General features: G+C 47.0%; 3 protein-coding genes across 5 annotated transcripts; 2 read left to right on the plus strand and 1 right to left on the minus strand.

The window, feature by feature from the left end:
- Nucleotides 1–828: 828 nt before the first annotated feature.
- naaladl1 (N-acetylated alpha-linked acidic dipeptidase like 1) lies at nt 829–7,183 on the minus strand. Its single transcript, XM_037482492.2, has 19 exons — nt 6,840–7,183; nt 6,439–6,611; nt 6,039–6,160; nt 4,831–4,950; nt 4,324–4,516; nt 4,071–4,164; nt 3,868–3,972; nt 3,704–3,789; nt 3,474–3,593; nt 3,306–3,391; nt 3,149–3,212; nt 2,920–2,987; nt 2,725–2,816; nt 2,493–2,586; nt 2,227–2,308; nt 1,916–2,089; nt 1,526–1,613; nt 1,337–1,429; nt 829–1,255 (listed from the first exon to the last, which is right to left on the minus strand). The coding sequence occupies exons 1-19, from the start codon at nt 7,016–7,018 to the stop codon at nt 1,078–1,080; spliced, it is 2,211 nt and encodes a 736-aa protein (XP_037338389.2). The 5' UTR covers nt 7,019–7,183; the 3' UTR covers nt 829–1,077.
- Nucleotides 7,184–8,677: 1,494 nt separating this feature from the next.
- On the plus strand, nt 8,678–15,218 carry erap1b (endoplasmic reticulum aminopeptidase 1b). The gene is made up of 19 exons (XM_037482491.2): nt 8,678–8,999; nt 9,339–9,857; nt 10,015–10,153; nt 10,280–10,414; nt 10,513–10,633; nt 10,858–11,012; nt 11,127–11,240; nt 11,401–11,532; nt 11,682–11,813; nt 11,920–12,003; nt 12,083–12,240; nt 12,493–12,572; nt 12,661–12,844; nt 12,970–13,126; nt 13,220–13,404; nt 13,516–13,677; nt 13,806–13,946; nt 14,108–14,189; nt 14,486–15,218. The coding sequence occupies exons 2-19, from the start codon at nt 9,364–9,366 to the stop codon at nt 14,651–14,653; spliced, it is 2,823 nt and encodes a 940-aa protein (XP_037338388.2). The 5' UTR covers nt 8,678–8,999; nt 9,339–9,363; the 3' UTR covers nt 14,654–15,218.
- Nucleotides 15,219–15,810: 592 nt separating this feature from the next.
- si:dkey-283b1.6 (uncharacterized) lies at nt 15,811–19,865 on the plus strand. Of its 3 annotated transcripts, none has more exons than XM_037482510.2 (4): nt 15,811–16,062; nt 17,600–17,679; nt 17,915–18,143; nt 18,268–19,865. In XM_037482510.2, the coding sequence occupies exons 2-4, from the start codon at nt 17,651–17,653 to the stop codon at nt 18,385–18,387; spliced, it is 378 nt and encodes a 125-aa protein (XP_037338407.1). In that variant the 5' UTR covers nt 15,811–16,062; nt 17,600–17,650; the 3' UTR covers nt 18,388–19,865. The 3 variants fall into 3 exon arrangements, with proteins under 3 accessions (XP_037338407.1, XP_037338408.1, XP_037338406.1); XM_037482511.2 differs by having other exon boundaries at nt 15,816–16,062; nt 17,600–17,702; nt 17,855–18,143; XM_037482509.2 differs by having other exon boundaries at nt 15,817–16,062; nt 17,855–18,143.
- The last annotated feature ends 1,425 nt before the right edge of the window (nt 19,866–21,290 follow it).

A 21,290-nucleotide genomic window follows, 5' to 3' on the forward strand; every position in this document is an offset into this window, starting at 1 on the left:
AGCTTCTCGTAAACTGTCTTCAAGTGTGATAAACGTTTACGAGAACTGAGATTCAGCTCAATTTAAATCACTTGCCGCTTCTACGGCTCCACTGGAACTGCTGAGTGCGATGAACAGATAAATATCAATGTCAAATAAAGCATGGCTGAAAAAAAATACATCCTATTTAAATATTAACTAAGCTAAACTCAAAATACATGAATGTATGTCTCACCAACAAAGCGCTCATTCGTGGATGCACCGAAATATGGACAGCAGCTTTGTCGTGGACTAATGGGACCATTGTCGTTTGTATAACATCCAAAATATGGTTTTCAGGATGAGGTTAAACTTTTTATGTCAAGCCCCCTTTTGACGATACAGGAATTTTGAAGCCTTTTTTTCCCCGATTGCGAATTTGCAGCCACTGTTGTCACTCAGTTATTTAAGACAATGAAAAATGTATTTCCACATGTAAACTGGGTCCCTGGGATTGCACCCGAGCATTTTCTGCCCCCTGGTGGCAGGAGTTGGTATTGTTACCTCATGACTCGAGGCCTGGACCAGGGTGGCATAAGAAAACATGAAAGCATTCGATGAGGTGCAGGTAGGCGGTCATGACATACCTTTGCAACAATCTTTGTCCTTCTGTATGCTCAGTATGTGCAGTGGAGGAAGGTCTGACCCAGGTAAATCTGCATTGACTCACTCTGCTATAACAGCTCTGCAGTGCCTCTCTACCTTCCTCGCTCCCGGGCAGTGTGATGTCTCGGGGGTGTAAATGTTTACTGCTCTCGTCAGGTGAAATAATTTGACACACATAGGTGGTGCAAACGTCTGAATACTAACCGATCCATCATTAAATGGGACTCATTCTTGCTCAAACAGAAACACTGAATTTTTTTATTTTTACAGCATCCTAGACATGAAATGAATCCGTGCCATGAGAACAGAAAACACTCAACATCCCCCAAAAATCCCAAAAGCTGGTTGTTGATTTAAGTTCCTATTTTTTAATAAATACATGACAAGATAATATACTGGTGTGTTATTATTAATTATTCTCTATTCCCATGGCGAGTACAGTTCCTCCTCCTCCTATATGACGTCAACCAGTGTGTGCGCCGCGCCCTCGATGGCCTGGCTCAGGACCGACAGGTGGTAGTGCACTTTGGCCCAGTCGCCGGCTTGCCCCGTGGTCTCGGCGTTGGCGAAGGCATCAGCCAGACCCGGGAAGGTTGGCTTACCGGCGCTACTCGAGGCCCAGATAACATGCCTGGGGGAATCACAGGGAGATGGAAGAGTGAGAAAACGAGCACTCCAAAAAGGCTCTGAGCCTGACACGTCATCATCTCACCTGTATGCGTGTTTATCTGGGAAGGCCAGGGGGTCCAAGAAGGCTCGGTCCAGCAGCATGAGCTGGTCGTTGATCCTCCTGACCTTCAGCGGCCTGAGAGACGAGAGACAGGCGGAGAAGGACATTCACACACCGACATTCGCTTTGGACGCCGAAGGAGATGAAGACGTGCACCTTCTGGGCTCTTACGTTTCATTGGCCGGGTCGGAGCTGCGGATCACCTGGTCCAGATGAGTAGCCGCGCTGCGAAAGCTGGCCACGGCGCGTTCCAGTGGTTCTGAAGCAAAACACAACGGATCAGCTGTGCAGCTTTTCGGCTCAAAAGACCCCCCGGCCTCCCCCCTGCTCTGATCTTCTGTGAGTGCTGCCTGCAGGTTCTTTTTTTAAGAATTTGTCTCTTACATCTGTCTATTAGAGGAAATGCAGTAAGTCAAACGACTATTGCAGTGACCTCGGCTCTATTCAAAAACACCGACGTCCTGACTCATTGGAACATAAAACGCAGGTGAAATGAATTTGCCTGCAGAGGATTTTCTACTGGTGCGCTGTACCACCCATAGCACCTGTGCCTGCCCTTACCCATGGAGATGTTCTGAGCTTGCGTTTGGGTCTGATAAAGGGTGACTGCTGTGTTGAGGTAGTCCTCCAGACTCTCTGCGTAGTCGCTGCAGTTCAACGGCAACAGCAGGCTGTCAGCCAGTCGGATCAGGACGTTTCCTGCCGTCCTGGCGATGGCCTGGTGGCTGGTGAACCCTGAGAGCAACATGATCACATGTTGGAAATGGTTTTGCTCTCTTTCCAGTTGTCCAAATTTGTCAACGTGAGATGGAAAAATTGAGTAGAGGAAAACATTGTGTGTAAATAAATGTGTGCGTTGTGTCACAGCTCACCGGGATCAATGAACTTTGAAGCGTAGTCGAAGGTGTCGTACGCTGTGTGGTACGCCGGGTATATCCGGGCATTTGTTTTACTCTGTATGAAAGAAAATCACCTTAGATCCGTTTGGAAGGGAAGATTTAAGAGGCGCGTTGTGACTGACTTCTATCCCCGTCAGATTTGGGTAAATAAATCACCGTAATACAGGTGAAGAACTTAAGAAATTGGATCATTTGGAGTTTGCCACCATTACAGTAACTGAAAAGGCAGTGAGTCGTACCCTGTCGTATGTGTACGAAATGTCCATCGAAGGGATTCCCAGGTAATGGACGAAGGCGGCGTAATCACTCCCTGCTCCTGTCAAGTATCCCACCCTGTCAAATAAAGACACCAAGCGTCTTGGGCCCGAGATACTCCGCGGAAGGTACGAGGGCGTTATCCGCTAAAGATCTGGGATGAAGAGCAACAACCGGGTGCAAAGTGAGGTACGTTCAGGCAGGCGGGACTGTTACCTGGGAACGGGTCCGTGGGCCGAGCTGGTCCTGTTGGCGTATCGGATCCAGTTGTCGTACACAGATGTGGCGCCCAGCCCGGGCGCATCGACCTGCGTGAACAAACAACCCTTTTCACCTGGACAACGGTTTCTTTTGAAAGTAACACACGTGTTTTGGGGGGTTGTTGTTGTTGTTGTTTTTTTAAGCGCTGACCTGTTTCGCGGCTGTGAAGATGACGTTCTGAAGGGAAGGCATCCCAGAGGCCCTGAGAGTGGCGTTGGCTGCGGGGGGGCGGAAGATGAACGTCTTCATGCAGTTAACGTTTTGTACCAGAAAATAATACGAGTCTTCGAGGTCAAAAACGTCTTAAAACATCTGAACTTTCTTATGAGGAAATTTGGGATTTCAGGTGAAACCGACAGGGCTTTTGACGGCTTCTTACCAAAAACAGCTATATCCACGTTGATGTAAGCAACAGTTCGCTCACTTAGCTTGGCGAAGTATTGCTGGAGGGGAGGAAAAAAGAAGAAGATCAAGGTCACATTTGCCCCATATTTGTAAGTTTACTAACAATACTTGATAGTTCATGAACAAATCACCTCGGCGTACTCTGCCGACCCGATGAGGCCAAACTCCTCCGCCCCCCAGCTTCCAAAGATGATGGACCTGCGAGGCCTCCAGGTGCCTAAAACGAGGGAACGGGAGGTTCAAACGGCGTCCGCAGAGCCGCCGGGTGTTTCATTCGTCCGTGACGTGACAGCCCTCACCCTTCTTCACCATCCTGCCCAGCACTCGGGTCAGTTCCAGCATGACGGAGGTCCCGCTGCTTGGGTCGATGGCGCCGTGAACCCAGCTGTCCCTGTGGTTCCCGTAGATCACGTACCGGTCTGCGGACACACACACACACACACACACGTCGGGTCGGTGGGGAGTGATCGCAGGCCGCCGCGAGGGGGGATGAGATGGTGGATGGAGGTTTGGGGGTGGAAGGCCTCACCTGGCTCCTCGCTCCCTCGGATCACCCCCATCACATTGGAGGAGTTCTTTGTCACTGCGGTGTTGAAGATTGCCAGTTTCACATCGCTGGAAAAAGAGAGGTTCAAGACAAAAGGGACTGATTTTTTTAATTTATTTTCTTAAACGTGTCTGGCAGGTGACCACCTGTCTCTGAAGGCAGACGTCGGTTTGAACCCCGGGCCGCCGAAGTTGTAGGTGCATTTGAATGCTCCCCGCCAACCAACCGGAGCTTCCGTTCCACCAAGCTCACTGATTAAAAAAACAAATGGATGAACAGGTTCAGAGTTTGCTGCAAACCCATTTTTACATGTAATAATCCCCCAAATCCGATTTGTCTCATTACAAACCAGATGAGCTTTTCGGCATCCTCGAACCCGATGGGTTGGATTGGAATGGGAGGGATCCCAGTGATGTTCTCCTCTGGAATTCTGTAAGTTTCCTCTGTGAAAATAATAATTCATCATTTTTAGAATCATTGATAGAGAAATTTCAGTATAAAATAAAAACAATTTGAATGACCCAATTCGGTGTTAGTATGGATCTTTAAAGCTATTGGACTGTGTTGGAGCAGCACTGAAAAAAGCATGAGTCACCGGTTACCTTTGGCAGCCAGGTAAGGAGTGAGCATGTCGCCATAGCGAGTGTTGAACGACCCTCTCTCCACGCCAGATGGCGGCATGTACCAGGAGTGAGGATACGTCTCGCTGGCGTCCGACATGAGGCCGTCGTTGATGTCCAGGGGGTCCGTGTAGACCAGCACGCCGACGACTCCGTAGGGTGCCGCGTTGATGGCCTGCGCGAGACGCACGTGGCATTTGATTAACAATGCAAATGATATTGATACAATGCATTGGTACACACCTTTCAATAAGCATATTTACACTAGTGTTATCGTTTTTATGCTTCTTTATAGTTGGTGATCGGCGTTGACTCTAGTTTTGTTAAGTTGGTCCTCGAACCTTTTGTCTATTAATACAAGCGGGCCATTGAAAGATCACATATGGAAGAAATTTGCTAAAGCACTCAAAAGCTCGCCAGCATGAAACAGTTTATCTTGCTTTAACATCTAGTCCAAGATCTGAATTAAAAAGATGGTAAATGACTCACTTTGTCGGCTCTTCCCGCGCCGCCATATCTGGTGATTGCGATCGTTCCTCTCAAGTCCACCGCCTCACTTAACAGCTTGTAGTCACCTGGTTTCCCCTGGTTGGCGTACACCAGTTTCCCCTAAAACCACAAAAGTATTTAAACTGAAATGACAACAATTGGTCAATAGCAGTGTGCCCCAGTGATCTCTTCATGACACGTTCAGGTAATCACAGCAGACGGAAGTAGAATTTATACCAAAAGGGCTGCATTTACACAATATGTACAGGACATCCATACATTAATTAACGCAACTTCCTGAAGATCCTTTTACTGGACTCTTACCGTTATTCCAAATATATTGATAGAAAGACGTTTGTATAACCGACAAAAGATGTTATTTTATTCCTCTCTTTATTGCAAGTTTTATCTCTGTCCCCTCCTGCCTGAAATAAATGGTCCTAGAAAGTAACAAGCAGGCTTTGTCACCCTGAACAGATGGGCCCTTGTTGGCTTATCAATGCAGTTTCCCTGATAAGAGAAGCTAAAGGTTTTAGCCTTGATGAGGACGCCATAAAAGTTAGGAATTGCTGTTTAGTGGTACTTAAAAATATATATCAGACTTTCTTTCTTTCAAACTGGGCCTTCCCCAAAGCTCCAGGTCTGCATTTAAATGAGATTTTGTACACTGGAATAAGTGTCTCTTATCTGTCTTCTGTCAGAGTGACCTGTTAATGTGTGAGCCAGGAAAATGACCATCATGTGATTTTTACAGCGTCAGTAAACTATTCCCGAAATGATGTACGACTCGGGGAAAGCGGAGGCTCCATAAACACGGTTCTATAATTGCATTTCGCCATCAATCTCTTTATTCATACAACTTTTGTGGGCAATAAAAATGGTGGTTGTTTCTTGAAGTCTTACTGGATAAAACTTAACTTAATCTGCTCATGAACTTATACACAATTTACTTTCCTGACAACGAGTAAGTGAAGTTTGATTTCATAATGAATAAAATCACGGGAAAGCACTGTCATGTACTGGGGACTTTTTTATTCATCCCATTAAATATGTCTATTTTTTCCCGGAAATTGGTTTACCAGCATCAAAGCAATAAAACCCCAACCTCTTGATTAACGAATACTGATAACAAACACTGGGTAAACACAGCCGCACACACACACACATCAGACACACAACGAAGGCCCCCTTTTTTTTGAACACAGTACCTTCGGCTCTCCGGGGGGGGAGTACGCGGCGTACGGCTGCACCACCTCGGGGTCCTTTTGGTCCTCGGTGTAGACCTTCTCCTTCTCCCTCGCGGTGTACAGCACGTCGGCGGCGGCGTTCACTGAAACGAGGCGACTCACGGTGGACGCTCATGGTGCCAGTTGCAGAGAGAGTGTGTGTCGGGCTGCATTAGATTGGCTAATCTCCATTCATCTGCTCGGAGGTCGTGTCACTTTTTTTTGGGGGGGGGGGCGGCTCCGGGCCAATATTTTGCATCTGGATTTCACAGTAGTGTCTGGGACCAGCGCAGGATGTCCTACTGTCTCGCCAAAAGTTTTACTACCCCACCTGTTTTCAACCACTTAAAAGCTTAATATTTAAAAAAAAAAAAGGACTCACCGACAGTGACCTTGTTGGGTTTCGTGGGGTCAGGGAAGGACAGGTAGACCAGGTACTCCTCTCTCCAGGCCTGGTCCAGACCCGTGTCGGGGTCCTGCCACCTCTTCAGCATGAGCTGCACCGTCTGCTCGTCTCCAGCCGTGGTGGCCATGTGGGGCACTTTGGTCAGCTCACTGGGGAACAAAGAAAGGTTCGCTCCTGTGATGTTCTCAGGGTCATTCGCGGCCTTAAAAGGACCATGTGAAAATGTCAAGGGGTTCCTTAAGGAAAAACCAAAAATGAGGCTAAAGAATGTCTGAGCCTTCAGTCCTTCAGACTGAATTTTAACTTGAAAACCCAAATTCAAAACACTCTGAATAGAAGTTGAAATCCTTTTAAGCACCTCTTTATTTACAACTCACCGGAGGTTTTGCTCAATCTGGACGTTGTCCACCTCAGACAGAAACTTGTGGACGAGGCTCTCGTCCAGGTCCTTCTCCCAGGAGTAGGGGCTCCTGGCGATGCCGTAGTGGCCGATCAGGATCCCGGCGGTCAGCACGAGAGCGCCACCCAGAATCCCAAACAACACTTGCTTGATCATTCTCCTCCCTGGAAGTAGGCCTTCGGGGGGGGGGGGGGGACGGCTCTGCTTCTCTTGGGTCTTGCGCGGGACAGTGAGCCTTCTGCGAAGTTCAGGAATGTCGTGGCGCTGCTTACGTAAGAGAAAATCCAGGCGTCTGACTCCCCAACGATGAACGCGGCATCAGAGCAGCCACTGAAGTCACCTCCCACAAAAAGGGGATTGTAAAGTTTACTCATTGATGTTTGCAGATGGGATGGACTTTATTCCCTCCATTAATGTGTAAAAGTAGCCTGTGAGCGTGGAATAAATATTTAGTTTGTAGGTATATTGGGCGGCGCCTTATTTATTGTGTTTGAAACTTTAAATTTCTTTAAAATTAAAAAAAAATGTTTATGCAAGAGTTGACCTGCAAAGAATCAGGTACAGGCTGAACAAATGAACAAAGATAAATGGTGCAGATTAAACTGAATTCAACGGCAGGTATTGCCAATTTAATAGTAGCAGCACTTTGTTAAATCAACAGTAAGTTGTTCATCTACATAAATATAACAAAGGCATTTTACACAGTCAATAAAAGAATTAAGTTTAAACAAAATAAGATAGAATAAATAAGTACAATAAAAATGTCTCAGTGCAAAATATACATGCCTGACAAGATGGTCTTGTTTGAACCCTTCAGGCAGGCTTACAGTGTTTTGTATGTGCCGATAAATATTAAACTCCGGTCGTTATCCATGGACCTTGTGAGTCAAAGAACATAATACTACATCTGTTTTTTCTGTTGATACCACATCAAAAAAATCTTTGTATGGTTGGCATATGACTTACTCAACGTTTATAATTAGTGTCAATCTAAAAGGTTTCTTTCACTTAAATAAGTAATGAGAACCATCAGTAATTGGAAATGAATAGTTTTATTATGAAAGTAGGTAAATAAATATCCCAAACCTCTGGCTTCGTAAGCGTTTCTTTTATTGTGATGATATTTTGGGCCTCGTGTCTTCTTCAAGATCAAAAATGATGAAGACACAGTCACTGATTTTCAGAATAAGACACGCCCCAGTTACATATCTGATGGTTGTAAGACATCATGCACCACCACAAGGGTGAGAAATAACAACAAATACTCCTTTATTGAGCTGCAGCCAAACAAACAAACTACTGTCTACGTGTTTCAGAAAATGTTATAAACACACAAATATTTAGATTTGCAACAGATACAAGGTGAAACCAGCAGACTAAAAGAACATCATCCTTATGGTTGAAATGCACTTATTGTAAGTCGCTTTGTATGAAAGCGTCAGCTTGTCGTAACTTTGTCAAAGATAAGATAAAATTAGACAAGATACTCCTTTATTACCTTTATGACACAGCTTCAGGGCTTGGGGAAATAGCAGAGTGCCCTTTAGTTGCATTTTTACGTTTGTAAATCTGCTCTGGAAACAAAGTTAATAAATCATAGACCGTTTCACTGATGCTCTCTGAGGTTTTATGTAAATACGTAAGGGTCAAAAAGGTGTCTCCAACTGATACTTCTGTCAATTCAGCTCAACTCAATTAATTATAATAAGTTCCCAAAAATGTATTCATATTTTAAGGACATCTTTCATCAGCCATAATTCACCGTCGAGCTAAAAAGAAACCGTCAACCAAAGCAATGGCGCCCCCTGGTGGTCGAGGTGAGTATTGCGCGACAACACGGAACTTCCTGTTCACGGCTGACGTTCGTCTCCTCCTTCCTCCTGTAACGGAGCGAACTGTTTCTTTCTTTCTTTCTCATTCTTCCAAAAACTGGAAGGAGCTGCAGAAATGAAACGACGCTCCGAAAACCACAAACATCCCGATTTCGCAGCCGCGTGAGCGGCAAAACGACGTCTCGCTGACGACGTGCGCGTTCCCCCGCGGGTCCGTTTTTCTCCCACAATGCAACTCCTCCAGCTGTTTCACTTTCACTCTCGAATGACTTTATTCACACACACTGCGCGCTGAAGAAGACGCTGTAAGTAGAAATGTACTATTCGCGTTAAAAAAAAATGCGCAACAACAGACGATTTTAACAGCCGTTGTTTGGGTGAAAACGAGAAGATTTATTTCCTCGCGTGACCGTGCGTCAACGGAGATGTTTGTGATATCGAAAGTATGGCGCTTCCACTCCAGTAAAGGTTGCGCGTGGTGTTTAGTGTTCTGTTGAATGTAAGAACGTGACGCTAAATCTTGTCAATGGACGACATGGTCGGTCCTCGTTGTTCACTAAGAACGAGCCTAGTAGAGCCCAAAGGTCCAAAACTGGAGCCTCTCTGAACCCACTCGTGCTATCGTTATGACGTTTGCATTACAGGTGTACACATTTCCCGGCTGCCACCATGTTGGCGGCACCTCTTCTTCTTCTCCTGCTGCTGGTTCCCGTCCCTCCCTCATCGGGGGCCCAGGTGCCAAACCGGGGCCGAGCCGTGGAGGCCCCCGTGGCCACCAACGGCCAGCCGTTCCCCTGGGGCCACATGAGGCTCCCCAAAGCCGTCCACCCCTTGCACTACGACCTGAGCCTCCACCCCAACCTAACAACGCTGGACTTCAGCGGGGTGGTCCGCATCCAGCTGGATGTGCGGGAAGACACCGGCGCCATCGTTCTCCACGCCAAGGAGATGCAGGTATCCAGCGCGTGGCTCCTGGCGCCCGGAGGCGTCAGGCCTCTCCGGGTGCTGGAGTACCCTCGCTTCCACCAGCTGGCCCTGCTGTCGGACGCGGTGCTGACCAGGGGGCGAAGGTACGAGGTCCAGCTGGAGTTCGCCGCCAACCTCTCCGACAGCTTCCACGGTTTCTACAAGAGCAGCTACCGCACCAGCACCGGGGAAGTCCGGTAGGACTTTTTCATTTTTTCGGTCATGTCGCTTACAAAAGTCTTGAGGCGTCGTCTTGATTTGGTTATCAGTGATGTCAATGAAGGTAATTCTATCGGGTTTCATTATGACCATGCTGTCAATTTGATTTCACCGCTCACTCGTTTTCCTCGTCAGGGTTCTGGCGTCCACGCAGTTCGAAGCCACGTACGCCCGCGCAGCCTTCCCCTGTTTCGACGAGCCCGCCTTCAAAGCCAACTTCACCATACAGATCGTACGAGAGCCTCGCCACATAACCATTTCCAACATGCCCAAGGTACGCGGCGGATGTCGGTTCATTCGCACGACTTCATCAAAGGACACAACTCTTGGTCTGCAACTTACCTCGTGACCTCTCCTTTTCCGTCTCCGTCCCCAAACCCCCCCCACCGATGTTCCTCAGGTAAAAACTGTGCTGTTGCCGGGGGGTTTGCTCGAGGACCACTTCGACACTTCCGTTAAAATGAGCACGTACCTGGTGGCCTACATCGTGTCCGACTTCCTGTCCGTGAGCAAGACCACCCGGCATGGCGTCAAGGTGAGGCGGGCTCTTTTTTTTTCTTTAACGCACCGCGTTTTTGGGGATTCGTGGCGTTACAAAGGTTCCCCTGACTACATTACATGACTACCCTTCAGATCTCCGTCTACGCCGTGCCGGAGAAGATCGACCAGACGGCCTTCGCGCTGGACGCAGCTGTCCGGCTATTGGACTTCTACGATGACTATTTTGATATTCCTTACCCGCTTCCCAAACAGGGTCAGTATTTACTTAGAAGAGGTCCGTGTGCTTTTGTGATCCGTCATTTTTTTTGGTGGAAACGCCCCCTTTTCAGGGATTGTGCGCCCTAACGTGCCTCTGAAAATGAGGCTTTAAAAGGGAAATATTTAAAAATGTAAAAGTGAGTCAACACCTACAAGAAGACAGAAGACAATTTCAGAAACGGATGCAGGTGACGTGCTTTTTTTTTTTTTTACCTGCAGACCTGGCTGCGATCCCTGACTTCCAGTCGGGAGCGATGGAGAACTGGGGGCTGACCACCTACAGGGAGACGGGCCTCCTCTTCGACCCCAACAAGTCCTCGGCCTCAGACAGACTGGGGCTCGCCAAGGTTATCGCCCACGAGCTCGCACACCAGGTAGCTGGCCCCACCTTCGCCAACGTTGTGTGTCCCCCCGCCCCCCACCCGGTGGACGGGAGGTCAAAGTCCGTCCTGCACATGGAGGTGAAACGCTTTGTTCTTCCCGTGCAGTGGTTTGGGAACCTGGTGACGATGGAGTGGTGGAATGACCTCTGGCTCAACGAGGGTTTCGCCAAGTTCATGGAGTATATTTCTCTCAGGGTCACCTACCCGGAGCTGCAAGTGGTGAGATGTTTACTGCAGTAGATTCTATCTGTCGTTTTGGATTATTTTTCAAATTAATATTTGAATGTAATAAGTGTGACCTGGCCCTCTTTTACCCGCTCTGACTCACAGCCTCCCTTCCTCTCTCACATGTCCTCTCTCTCGCCCCCTTTTCTCCCAGGACGACATCTTCTTGGGGAAGTGTTTTGATGCCATGGAGGTCGACTCCCTCAACTCGTCCCACCCGGTCTCCACCGATGTGGAAAACCCCACTCAGATCCAGGAGATGTTCGACGACGTTTCATATGACAAGGTCAGACCTTTACTGTCCGAGGACAAACCTCCTTCAAACAGGGATAAATCCTAATCTGCGTTACTAAGTTATCCCCAAAATCAATATTGACAACATATACAATCTCACATTCATAAGTATTTTAATTGTTCATTTTAATTTATTCCCAGGGGGCGTGTATTCTCAACATGCTGCGGGACTTCCTGACCCCCGAGGCTTTTGAGGTCGGCATCATCCGATACCTCAAGCGCTACAGCTACCAGAACACGGTCAACAGCCACCTGTGGGAGAGCCTGAGTAATGTGAGTGATCATCCTGGGTGTGTTTGGGATCGACTGCCATGTGCGTGTGTCCATGTGGAGACTCTCTCCGCTCGAGCTTCCCTCTGTTTCCCCCCCCCTCCATCAGATCTGCGACTCGGACGATCTGGACGAAGGCCGGATGAAACACAAAGAATTCTGCTCCGAGCGCGACCTGCAGTCCGGAGCCTCTGTGAGTTTTTTTTCTCCATAAATCTGTCACATTTTGGGATGTTCAGTCTTTTATTATGTGTGTGTGTGTGTGTGTACAGAAATGGTACTCCGGTGATGAGCTGGATGTCAGGGCCATCATGGATACCTGGACCCTGCAGGAGGGCTTCCCTCTGGTCGCCGTGGAGGTCAGAGGTCGGGAGGTCAGGCTCAGCCAGGAGCGATACCTGAAGACAGACGACCGCTCCCTCACCGAAGGGTAACGCCTCGGATCAGTGGACGTAGTGAAAGTCGTTTTTCAACTACTGCAAATGTTGCAAAAATTCATCCAATTGTTGCAACTTTTGACTTCTCAAAAATAAAACAACTCCTTTTGGCATAAAAGTGCATAACAGTGATGCAGTTTTTAAACTTGCAATTACGTGAAGTTACCCAACAAATTTTTATACTCAGAAAAGGTTACATTTGATTCAAAATCCGTATATTGGACGCTCATTGTGTGTTGTGCTAGATTCCTGTGGCAGATCCCACTGACCTACATGACCAGCGCCTCCAGCACCATCCACCGCTTCCTGCTGAAGACGAAAACTGGTGAGTGGCTTGTGAGGGCCCCTGATGTTTCTATCCTCAATCTAAAGAAGTCCCCCTCCCCCCATGAATTCGCTCCTCCTCCGTGCAGACGTGCTGTACCTGCCGCAGGAGGCGGACTGGGTGAAGTTCAACGTCGACATGAGCGGCTTCTACATGGTCCACTACGCGGGCGACGGGTGGAACTCCCTCATCCGACTGCTGCAACGCAACCACACGGCGCTGAGCAGCAACGACCGCGCCAGCCTCATCCACAACGTCTTCCAGCTGGTCAGGTCGGTCTGAAGGAAGACTCTTGCTCACCCCCCCCCCCCCCCCCCCCACTCCCCCAATCAAATTTAAAATCGAGGTTTCGGAAAAAATCGGGACAAAAGCTGCAGCGGTTCCTGTGTGTTTACAGCACGGGCGACGTGGGGCTGGACACGGCCCTGGAGCTGTCTCTGTACCTGTCCAGGGAGACCGAGATCATGGCTGTGACTCAGGGCTTCCGAGAGCTCGTACCGCTCTACAAGCTGATGGAGAAGAGAGACATGGCTGCCCTGGAGAACCGGATGAAGGTCAGAAGAAAAGGCAGCGCCGACTAGACTTCTTCATTGCCCCTGTGTTCATTTGGGCGCGTTTTCTTAGCGCTACCTGCGTGTGCTCCTCAGGACTACATCGTTGATCTGTTCCGGGGGCTGATCGATCGGCAGGAGTGGACTGACTCTGGATCGGTGTCCGAGCGAGTGCTGAGGAGCTACCTGCTGCTGTTTGGCACCGTCAGGAACTACGCTCCCTGTGTGGCCAAGGCCACCGAGCTCTTTGACAGGTGGAGGGACTCTGAGGGCACCATGAGGTCAGTGCTCATGGACCAACACATCCACGGTTCCCTTCCTGGCTACGTTCCGAGTTGAGCTTTTATTACAATTTAAGCACTTGTGTGTTGTTGTTTTTTGTTTTGTTTCAGCCTCCCCGTCGACGTCACCATGGCAGTGTTTGTGATCGGAGCTCGAACCCCGGAGGGGTGGGACTTCCTGTTTGAGGAGTACCGCCGCTCGATGCAAATGTCTTTGAAGAGCCGCCTGAAGTCCGCAATGAGCGTCAGCCACCTGCAGGACAAGCTCAAGCGGTGCGCGCGTTAAAGCAAACCTCTGCCGCTTTTGCGTCCCCTTTTCTTTTCTCGCACCCCTCTGCTGCGGCTCCAGTGGTTTCCATTTCGTCCTTTTTTGACATTCCCCCTTCGTCTCCGGCCCACAGGATGATGGAGCAGAGCCTCCACGGCGAGGTGATGAAGACCCAGGACCTCCCGGGCGTGGTCATCTCCGTCAGCAAGAACCCCCGCGGCTACAAACTGGCCTGGGACTTCCTCCGGGCCAACTGGCACACTCTGATCAAGAAGTCAGTGCCTCTCTGAGCTGTGTGCGACTCTGTGCAATCCAAGGATGTCAAACATGGAGTCAGATCTTAGATGTTAAATATGTGATGACTTTTGTTAGTATTTGCAGTGGAAATTCGTCCAGCCCGAGAATGCATTGTTCTGTTTGTCTTGCACTCCGTAGGTTTGAGTTGGGCTCCAGCACCATATCCCACATGGTGATTGAAGTGACCAACCAGTATTCCACCAGGGAGATGTTAGATGAGGTAAGGCAGGCCGGGACCACATTTATGGGCTTTTCTTTTCTGGTGTCGGCCTATGGAAGCTTCAGCCTCAATGACCTTGCAATTTCCATTTAAATTGATGTCATCATTAAATATGTGTAACTCCACCCCAAACAAACTAAATATACTAAAAATACTGACTCAAATTTGGAAAATAATGAATTGGTTGTGCATTAAAACACGTTTCTATTCAACATGCTCACCATTATAATGTCCACTTCAGCTCACCCGTCAGATGCACGCAGACTCTTCACATATTCTACCTTGTGTGTGCCCAGGTGAGAAGCTTCTTTGGCTCTCTGACCGAGGAGTCGGGCTCAAAGATGAGATGCATCCGGCAGACCTACGAGACCATCGAGGAGAACATCCGCTGGATGGACCGCAACCTTCCCCTGCTGCAGGCCTGGCTGCAGCGACGCGGCCGCAGGGAGCACGAAGATCTGTAGCTCCGTGGAGGTCGGGCCTGAGGTCAGACCCATGTGTCGCTAGAGGCAAATGGCCGAGAGGCGCGGACGCCACTCGCTCAAGATTCGGGAGTCGCACTGTGTCGCAAATTTGAACATAATTCACAAAGATTCTAATGACATCGACTTTGAGTCTTAACCTCCTCGAATGTAGGGATTAAGTATGTGTGTGTGTGTGTGTGTTTGCCGTGTGAAGTTTTTCTTTTTATAAAGCGAATTTCCATTCTTACTGCTGTAAAAATAGTCATTGTTGCTCAAGAGGAGTGCAGTTCTTTTTGGGTATTTATTTTGCCTTCATTCTAAGGCACCAATTTACTCCTAGTTACAACGTCAGAGAGCAAAGACGCCATTTCTGATGTTTGGGAAATTAAAACTGGCCCTTCTTTTTACTTTTGAAATCCTCAAACAAACAACACAAATGCACGAGGAATGTGTTGTTCCAAAAATGTGGTTTATTCAACACAACAACATCTTATGCCTTATTTTGATGAGACTGTAATCTGTACAGGATTCAATGATGTGTTCATTGAATAAATCATTGGACAGATTTTGTATTCTATTGTTTTATTTAATCTTTCTAATGTTGATAATATGTGCATGTTAAGCCCTGGGAGTAATGTGGCCTTTTGTATTTTATCAACAGGTCAATTCAGTTACACACACACAGACACACAAAAACACATAACGGCAACTTAAAGCAATTGCCTATAAACCTCTAGGATAATTTAATCATTAACTATCAAGGACAGGGGCCTCGTCTTCAACTTGAGACAACTGTTGCATAATTGGAGAAGCTTTGAAAATACCTTCTGGTTACGTCACGATGATGTCATCAGTGGTGTCATCTCGGCTCGTTTCAGAAGACTTCAAGAAACTGATGGAGTTTGTAAGACAATGGAGTGAAGTTGCATCGTGGTAAATGTTTGATATCTTAGTCTTGTCCATAGTTTTACCTTTCGGTCCTATTTGGGTGGCATGAGCACTCAACGATTCTCACAAATGAGTTCACACGTTTCCACGGCAACCCACCTCTCGGAAGAGGCCTTCTTGACAAACGCACGCTGTTGCTTTAAATCCTCGTAACGCGGCCATCAATTCTTCTAATGGACCTTTAGCACAAACTAGTAAAACAGCAGCGTCACAACGATAAAAGTCATCGCTCATATTCATATGTTTGATTCATACAAATAACCCTTGTGATTCAGCTTAACCATCATTTTGATTCAACAAAGGGCTGATATACATTCTAGGCTTTGCACTCCAGTGCGTGTACACACACACACAGACACACACACACAGACGCACACCGCCCCCCTCGTCAAACTGCACTCCGCTCCAGTGAGTTTTCCCTCCCAGTCGTACACCTGAGGAGAGCCCTCTCTGGACTGCAGGTAAGACCTGTCTCACTTCCTTCTGCTTCTCGCTTTCTAAGATTTCACTGCTCAACGACGCAAATAAAAAAAAAAAATCAAATTCAATCACATTTTCTCAAATGGAGACTTTTGGAGCCGTGTATTTGTTTAGCCGGCGGCCTCTTCGCAGACTTGGCCCCTGTTCCAATGTGCTGACTGATCCTGTGTTTTTGACCTAACCTTCCTCTGGTGATTTTTGTTTTCTTTTGTTTGCCTGGTTTGGTTTAATAATCTACTCGGAACATACACATGGCACTAAACCACCTGGAATACGTATGTTGTTTTCCTACGAGTGTATATCCAACAACGCGCTGGGAACCGTAATCTACACAAAGGGTTTTGGGTGAATAAATGGTACAAGTTAATCAGAATCAAAATGGGTTTCCTATTTTCTGCTAATGGTATCAAATAACAATGATGCCGCGATGGACTTTAGTCCCACTTCACTTGAGAGGGAATCTATAGTTTGTCAGCATTGTTAACGGTGACTCCGTTGAACGGCAGTCGTCTCGGCGCGAGGCTCACGGGGACACTGTGGCGGGTGTGGGGTCTGCCAGATGAAATGCACACTGATTGTTGACTCGGGATTCATGAACGTGGCTGATATCAGGTTATCAGGATATCAGGCATTCGGGGACCTGGAGGTCCTCATGATTCCATCGCTGTAAAAACAACGCATCTGTTAGATCTTGTGTATCCGTAGCTAAAGGAGAGGAGGATGCTCTCAAGTCAGCTCATCTAAGGTGCTTTTTACAAGTTAAAATAAGGCCGCGTACAGGCTCAATATTCCGGTCCATCACATGACATGTTTCCAGCCTCGTTGGGAACAAATGTAATCACCTGATCTTTGTGAGATGATAAAAACTAGTGCATGTGTAACAACGTGCATGAGGTAACTGCAGGGTAATCTGTTTTCCAGTTAGAGACGTTGTATAAATGTACTTTACACCTACAAGTAGAGGCTGGCAATAAAATAGCTTTGGCTGATTGTGTCTTGGACCAAACATTTATAGCTCCGAAGTTCAAAGAGTCATTTTATGCTGACACAGCATGAGTAAAAAGATTAGTCTGGTCACACAGCCAGAGAAACCACACATTTTTACATTTACATTTAATTCATAATTGCTACGACCAAACACGGGCATCCGCATCCATATGTGGTCCATGAGTTGAAGTAGAGGGCGTGGCTTCAGTGAAGAGGGCGGGGTTTTACTCACAATCACAACCATCCTTGCGATACATAAACCTTTGGCGGTGATCAATCTGTCTGGAATGTTTGGGCCTTCCTGTTACAACAACAATAAAGGCAACGCTCCCTGGGCTTTTCTACCAGTTGGCATGGATACCAACGCACGTTTCCACACACACACACACACACCTTTGACTTCCATGACGAAACACCTGAGTCCTGGGCGGCAAAAACTGTTTCCACAAAAGTAAAAGGGTGGGACCAACCCGACCAAAAAGTGTGTGATTGACGTCAAGATGTGGGACGTTGTTCCTGTCTCCTCTGCAGGTCCGTGGTGTGTTCACCTGACATCCGGAGTTTGTCCACAGAGCTCTAATAATGGTAATGGAGAGCATTCCCGTTCTGAAGTAAGACACAATTCTTTACATCCGTGAGTTCTTTTTGCTGATTAATTCAACACTGATTTCCGTTGACATTGTCTTCACTTCTTCACGTAATGTTGCAACAGACCCCAAAAAGCTGTATGATATTAAAAAAAACGGGAATCTCCTCCTCCTCCTCCTCCTCCTCCTCCTCTTCAAGGATCTTCCTGGGCATCCTGGGCTTCGGCCTCTCCATCATGTTCTGCACAACCTTCTGCAGGGTGTGCAGTCGCTTCCGAGAGGAGCAGATGAACCGGGAGGCGTTGAGACGCAGTGAGCAGGACACTCGCCCTCCCCCCATCTTTTTCATCCCCTTCCACGGAGGGATGTCACAGCAGGACAGCGAAGACCAACCCGGGGGGGGCGGGCCCCGCATCAGCCTGGAGCTCCACTCGCCGCCCCGATACAGCAACGTGGTCTTCTGCGGGCCCCCGCCTTCCTACAACGAGGTGACGCTCGGATAAAAAAAACGAAAACGGACCAAAAACCTCACGCCTCCCCCCCCCCCCCCCCCTGACCTCTGCGTATCGTTGGGATTTTGACCTTTGCGGCGTCCTTCTCTGTGTCTTTCAGCTGGGGTTGAAGCCCGACGACCTGCCCCCGGCTTACACCGAGTACAGCGTCCCCGTGTATCAAATCGCTCCCCCGCCCCCCAGGGACAGGAGCCAGCCTCAAGCGCAGCCGCAGCAATGATGGGCCCTGCCCTCGGCCCGGGTTGGACCGCCTCGTGGACTCGAGTGAGCGGCCGCTGGAGTCGGCAATGTCTTAAAGATTGTTTTGTTGTGCTTGTATTTTTATTTTTTGGGGGGGTTATGAAGGTGAGGATGCCACAGAGGGGGACGAGCGCTGCAGGGACGGTGATGAACGTGAGAAAGCATTATTTCCTCCAACGAGGAGTTTTCTGCTTTTGGTTTGTTTGTGTGTTTCGATTTTTCATTTCCAGGATCCCTAAATCACTTTGGAAGTTTTAATGAAATAAGAGTAAATTCAAGTGTCAATGTGGATTCAATGGGGGCCACTATGTGGCCATTTATAATGCACTTTGTTGTGTCTCATGTCTCCTGAATGATGAGGTGTGTCCTCCGTATTAGCGACTGCACAGAACCTAAATTAAAATGATTTTCCACTACTTACTTACTATTTCTTTTAATGCATTAGAATGTATTTTGTTGTTTTTTGTTGTTAAACTCAAATTTTAATAGACAAATTCATACCTCATGATTACATCACTCAGCATATTTCCATGTGTATTTATTGTAGATATGATTCAAAACATCTAAATGTACAACAAGTGGAGAAGATTGTTTAGTCTTAGTCTTATTATGTGATAAATGTAAACTTTAATATGCAACAGTGAACAGAGTAGCAACCAGAGACACTTTGTGAATGAAGTCATTGTTTTTACTTGCGCTAATTGTTTTTTGTAACTGAATGATGCTTTTAAATATAGGAACCCATCTCCAAAGGACTTGATGGACCAAAGCAACAGCTGGATATAACGTCACTTGACGTTGGCTGTAGTTTGACTTGATATAATATTGTTCTCATTGCATGTTAAATGTTAAGGGTATTTACCTGATATCTTAAAGCAGTTTCTTTGGGAGTTTTCTTGAGAAAAATGACCTTTCTGTACCTTTATTAAATGAGGACAACATGTGAATTATATATTTATAAATCAGGAAAGATTAGAAGAATATTATAAATTTTGGCTGATTATATCTACCATACTTTTATGGACACATTAGATGTTCATAATGATATTTCTGTTAATAAATAAATACAGCCTGTAACTGAGCTTTCCGTTGTATATTAACATTTAAGTGCCGCCAGCTGACTTTGAGGTGAAGTGGGAAGGTCGTTACGTGCCATTCACTCTGACTTTTTTAACCTTCCTCACTTTTCAACACTCCAGCAGGATCCACTTTTACAGCAAAGGTATAACCTACGTATATAAATATATTAAATTGTTCAACAACAACCTTAACTCTCCAGGTAGATAATTTAAATGTGTCACTTTTGTTACTTTTACAGCAACTGGATGTGGTGTTGCATTTCATGCATGTGTGTGTGTGTGTGTGTGTGTATGTGTGCATTAGCTTGAATCTTTCTTCCTGTTGTCATTATTGTGTCAGAGTGTAATCGTATAACTAAAGCATTGCCATAACCCTGCTCAAGTATCGAGTATTGTTGTACTGTGCAAATTCAACACTAGAGGGCAGTGCAACTGTGTAACTGTGTCCACTGCTTGTTGTTATTTATATTTCATTTAGGCCGCTCCATCCACACAGTTCACAATCAAACTGGAGTCACGTCTGTCAAAAGCTCGTCCCGCTGTCTCACGTGTCGACAGAAACAATATTCCACTACGACCTTATGGATTCCACAATATATTATTATTCAGACATTTAAAAGCTTGGTGATTCCAATAGTTTTGGTTACATGTGGACATGCTAACTAGAACTTGTAGGAAGATTCTAATCCGTAGGAAAATTCAAGGTTGCGATGGTTTGGTTGGTGGCCATCTTGTCCGTATATATATGCTTTGACAGCACAGATCAGAATTTGTCCTTGTACATTCCAAAATGTTATTTGTGTGAAGTAGCAGCAGGTTAACGCCAAAATGATTCTCTAAATATGTTCCCTATCAATCCCAAGGACTCTTCTGAATTCTGGTGCATTCCTACAGTTGAGTTTAATACATTGCCAGCTGAAACTCTGGAATAACAACCCATGACGTGTAGGCAGTTAGAAGTCAATCCGTCAACTAAACAATCACAAGTAAAACATCTTTTCAGAGTTTATTAAACTAAAAATGAATTTTGGATGAGACGATCTTGAGAGAGAGAGGTTATCGTCTGAGTGAGTTCTGGTGAGTCTGCATAGTGCTTCTTCTGGAAGAGACACGCAGGATCCTGGAATAGATTTAGAGTAAGAAAACCCCCGGAGGGCTGCGCATGCAGAGAGGAGCCCGAATAATGGGAAAAAAAAGGAAGGGAGGGGATGCTTGTTTGTGTGTCTGTGCACGGGACCACGTCGGCCTGTGCGCCTGTCCTCTGTTGAATGACAGCTGAGCACAGTTGCTTTTATCACCAGGATGACCCCCCCCCCCCCCCCCCGCCGCTGTGCGATATGAATACACACTGCAGAGCCCCTGGCATTCTTTTGTCCAATGACGTTCTCTGCTATGTCCGTCCGGCCTTCAGCGCCGGCTCTTTATTAACAAACCCTGAACTGACTCATCGAGCGTTTGCACAGGGTGAGGCTGAACCACAAATGTCTGCAGAAAAAACACAAGGAGGGGCAAAAAAGAAGAAAAAAACACATGCGAATGGGGGCGGGGGGAGAACCAGTAAGGCCACCTGGGGAATTACACCCCAGGAAATACAAGCTTAAGGACCTTGGCATATTGGTTTGAGAATCGTCGAGACACACATGTTTTCTCTATAAAATGTCAAGCTGAAAACAACTAAAGCCGTAGAACTACGTGACAATCTAATATCCTAAAATGTCCCATCCCACATAAATTAAGCTTATATGATGGGACTTTAATTGAGGCCAGGGGGGGGAGGCAACCGTGTCAGTCCAGAGTTGATGCG

The sequence above is a fragment of the Pungitius pungitius genome, chromosome 5 (genome assembly GCF_949316345.1).
Source record: "Pungitius pungitius chromosome 5, fPunPun2.1, whole genome shotgun sequence".
Lineage (NCBI taxonomy): Eukaryota > Metazoa > Chordata > Actinopteri > Perciformes > Gasterosteidae > Pungitius > Pungitius pungitius.

Coding starts and splice junctions, on each gene's coding strand:
- naaladl1 (XM_037482492.2), bottom strand. CDS start 7,018: ATGATCAAGCAAGTGTTGTTTGGGATTCTGGGTGGCGCTCTCGTGCTG. Junction 6,161..6,438: donor ACCCAACAAGGTCACTGTCG/GTGAGTCCTTTT, acceptor GCCTCGTTTCAG/TGAACGCCGCCGCCGACGTG. Junction 2,817..2,919: donor TCTTCACAGCCGCGAAACAG/GTCAGCGCTTAA, acceptor TTGTTCACGCAG/GTCGATGCGCCCGGGCTGGG.
- si:dkey-283b1.6 (XM_037482509.2), top strand. CDS start 17,651: ATGGTAATGGAGAGCATTCCCGTTCTGAA. Junction 17,680..17,854: donor GAGAGCATTCCCGTTCTGAA/GTAAGACACAAT, acceptor CTCCTCTTCAAG/GATCTTCCTGGGCATCCTGG. Junction 18,144..18,267: donor CCCCGCCTTCCTACAACGAG/GTGACGCTCGGA, acceptor TGTGTCTTTCAG/CTGGGGTTGAAGCCCGACGA.
- erap1b (XM_037482491.2), top strand. CDS start 9,364: ATGTTGGCGGCACCTCTTCTTCTTCTCCTGCTGCTGGTTCCCGTCCCT. Junction 11,814..11,919: donor TGTGGGAGAGCCTGAGTAAT/GTGAGTGATCAT, acceptor CCCCTCCATCAG/ATCTGCGACTCGGACGATCT. Junction 12,845..12,969: donor AACGTCTTCCAGCTGGTCAG/GTCGGTCTGAAG, acceptor GTGTGTTTACAG/CACGGGCGACGTGGGGCTGG.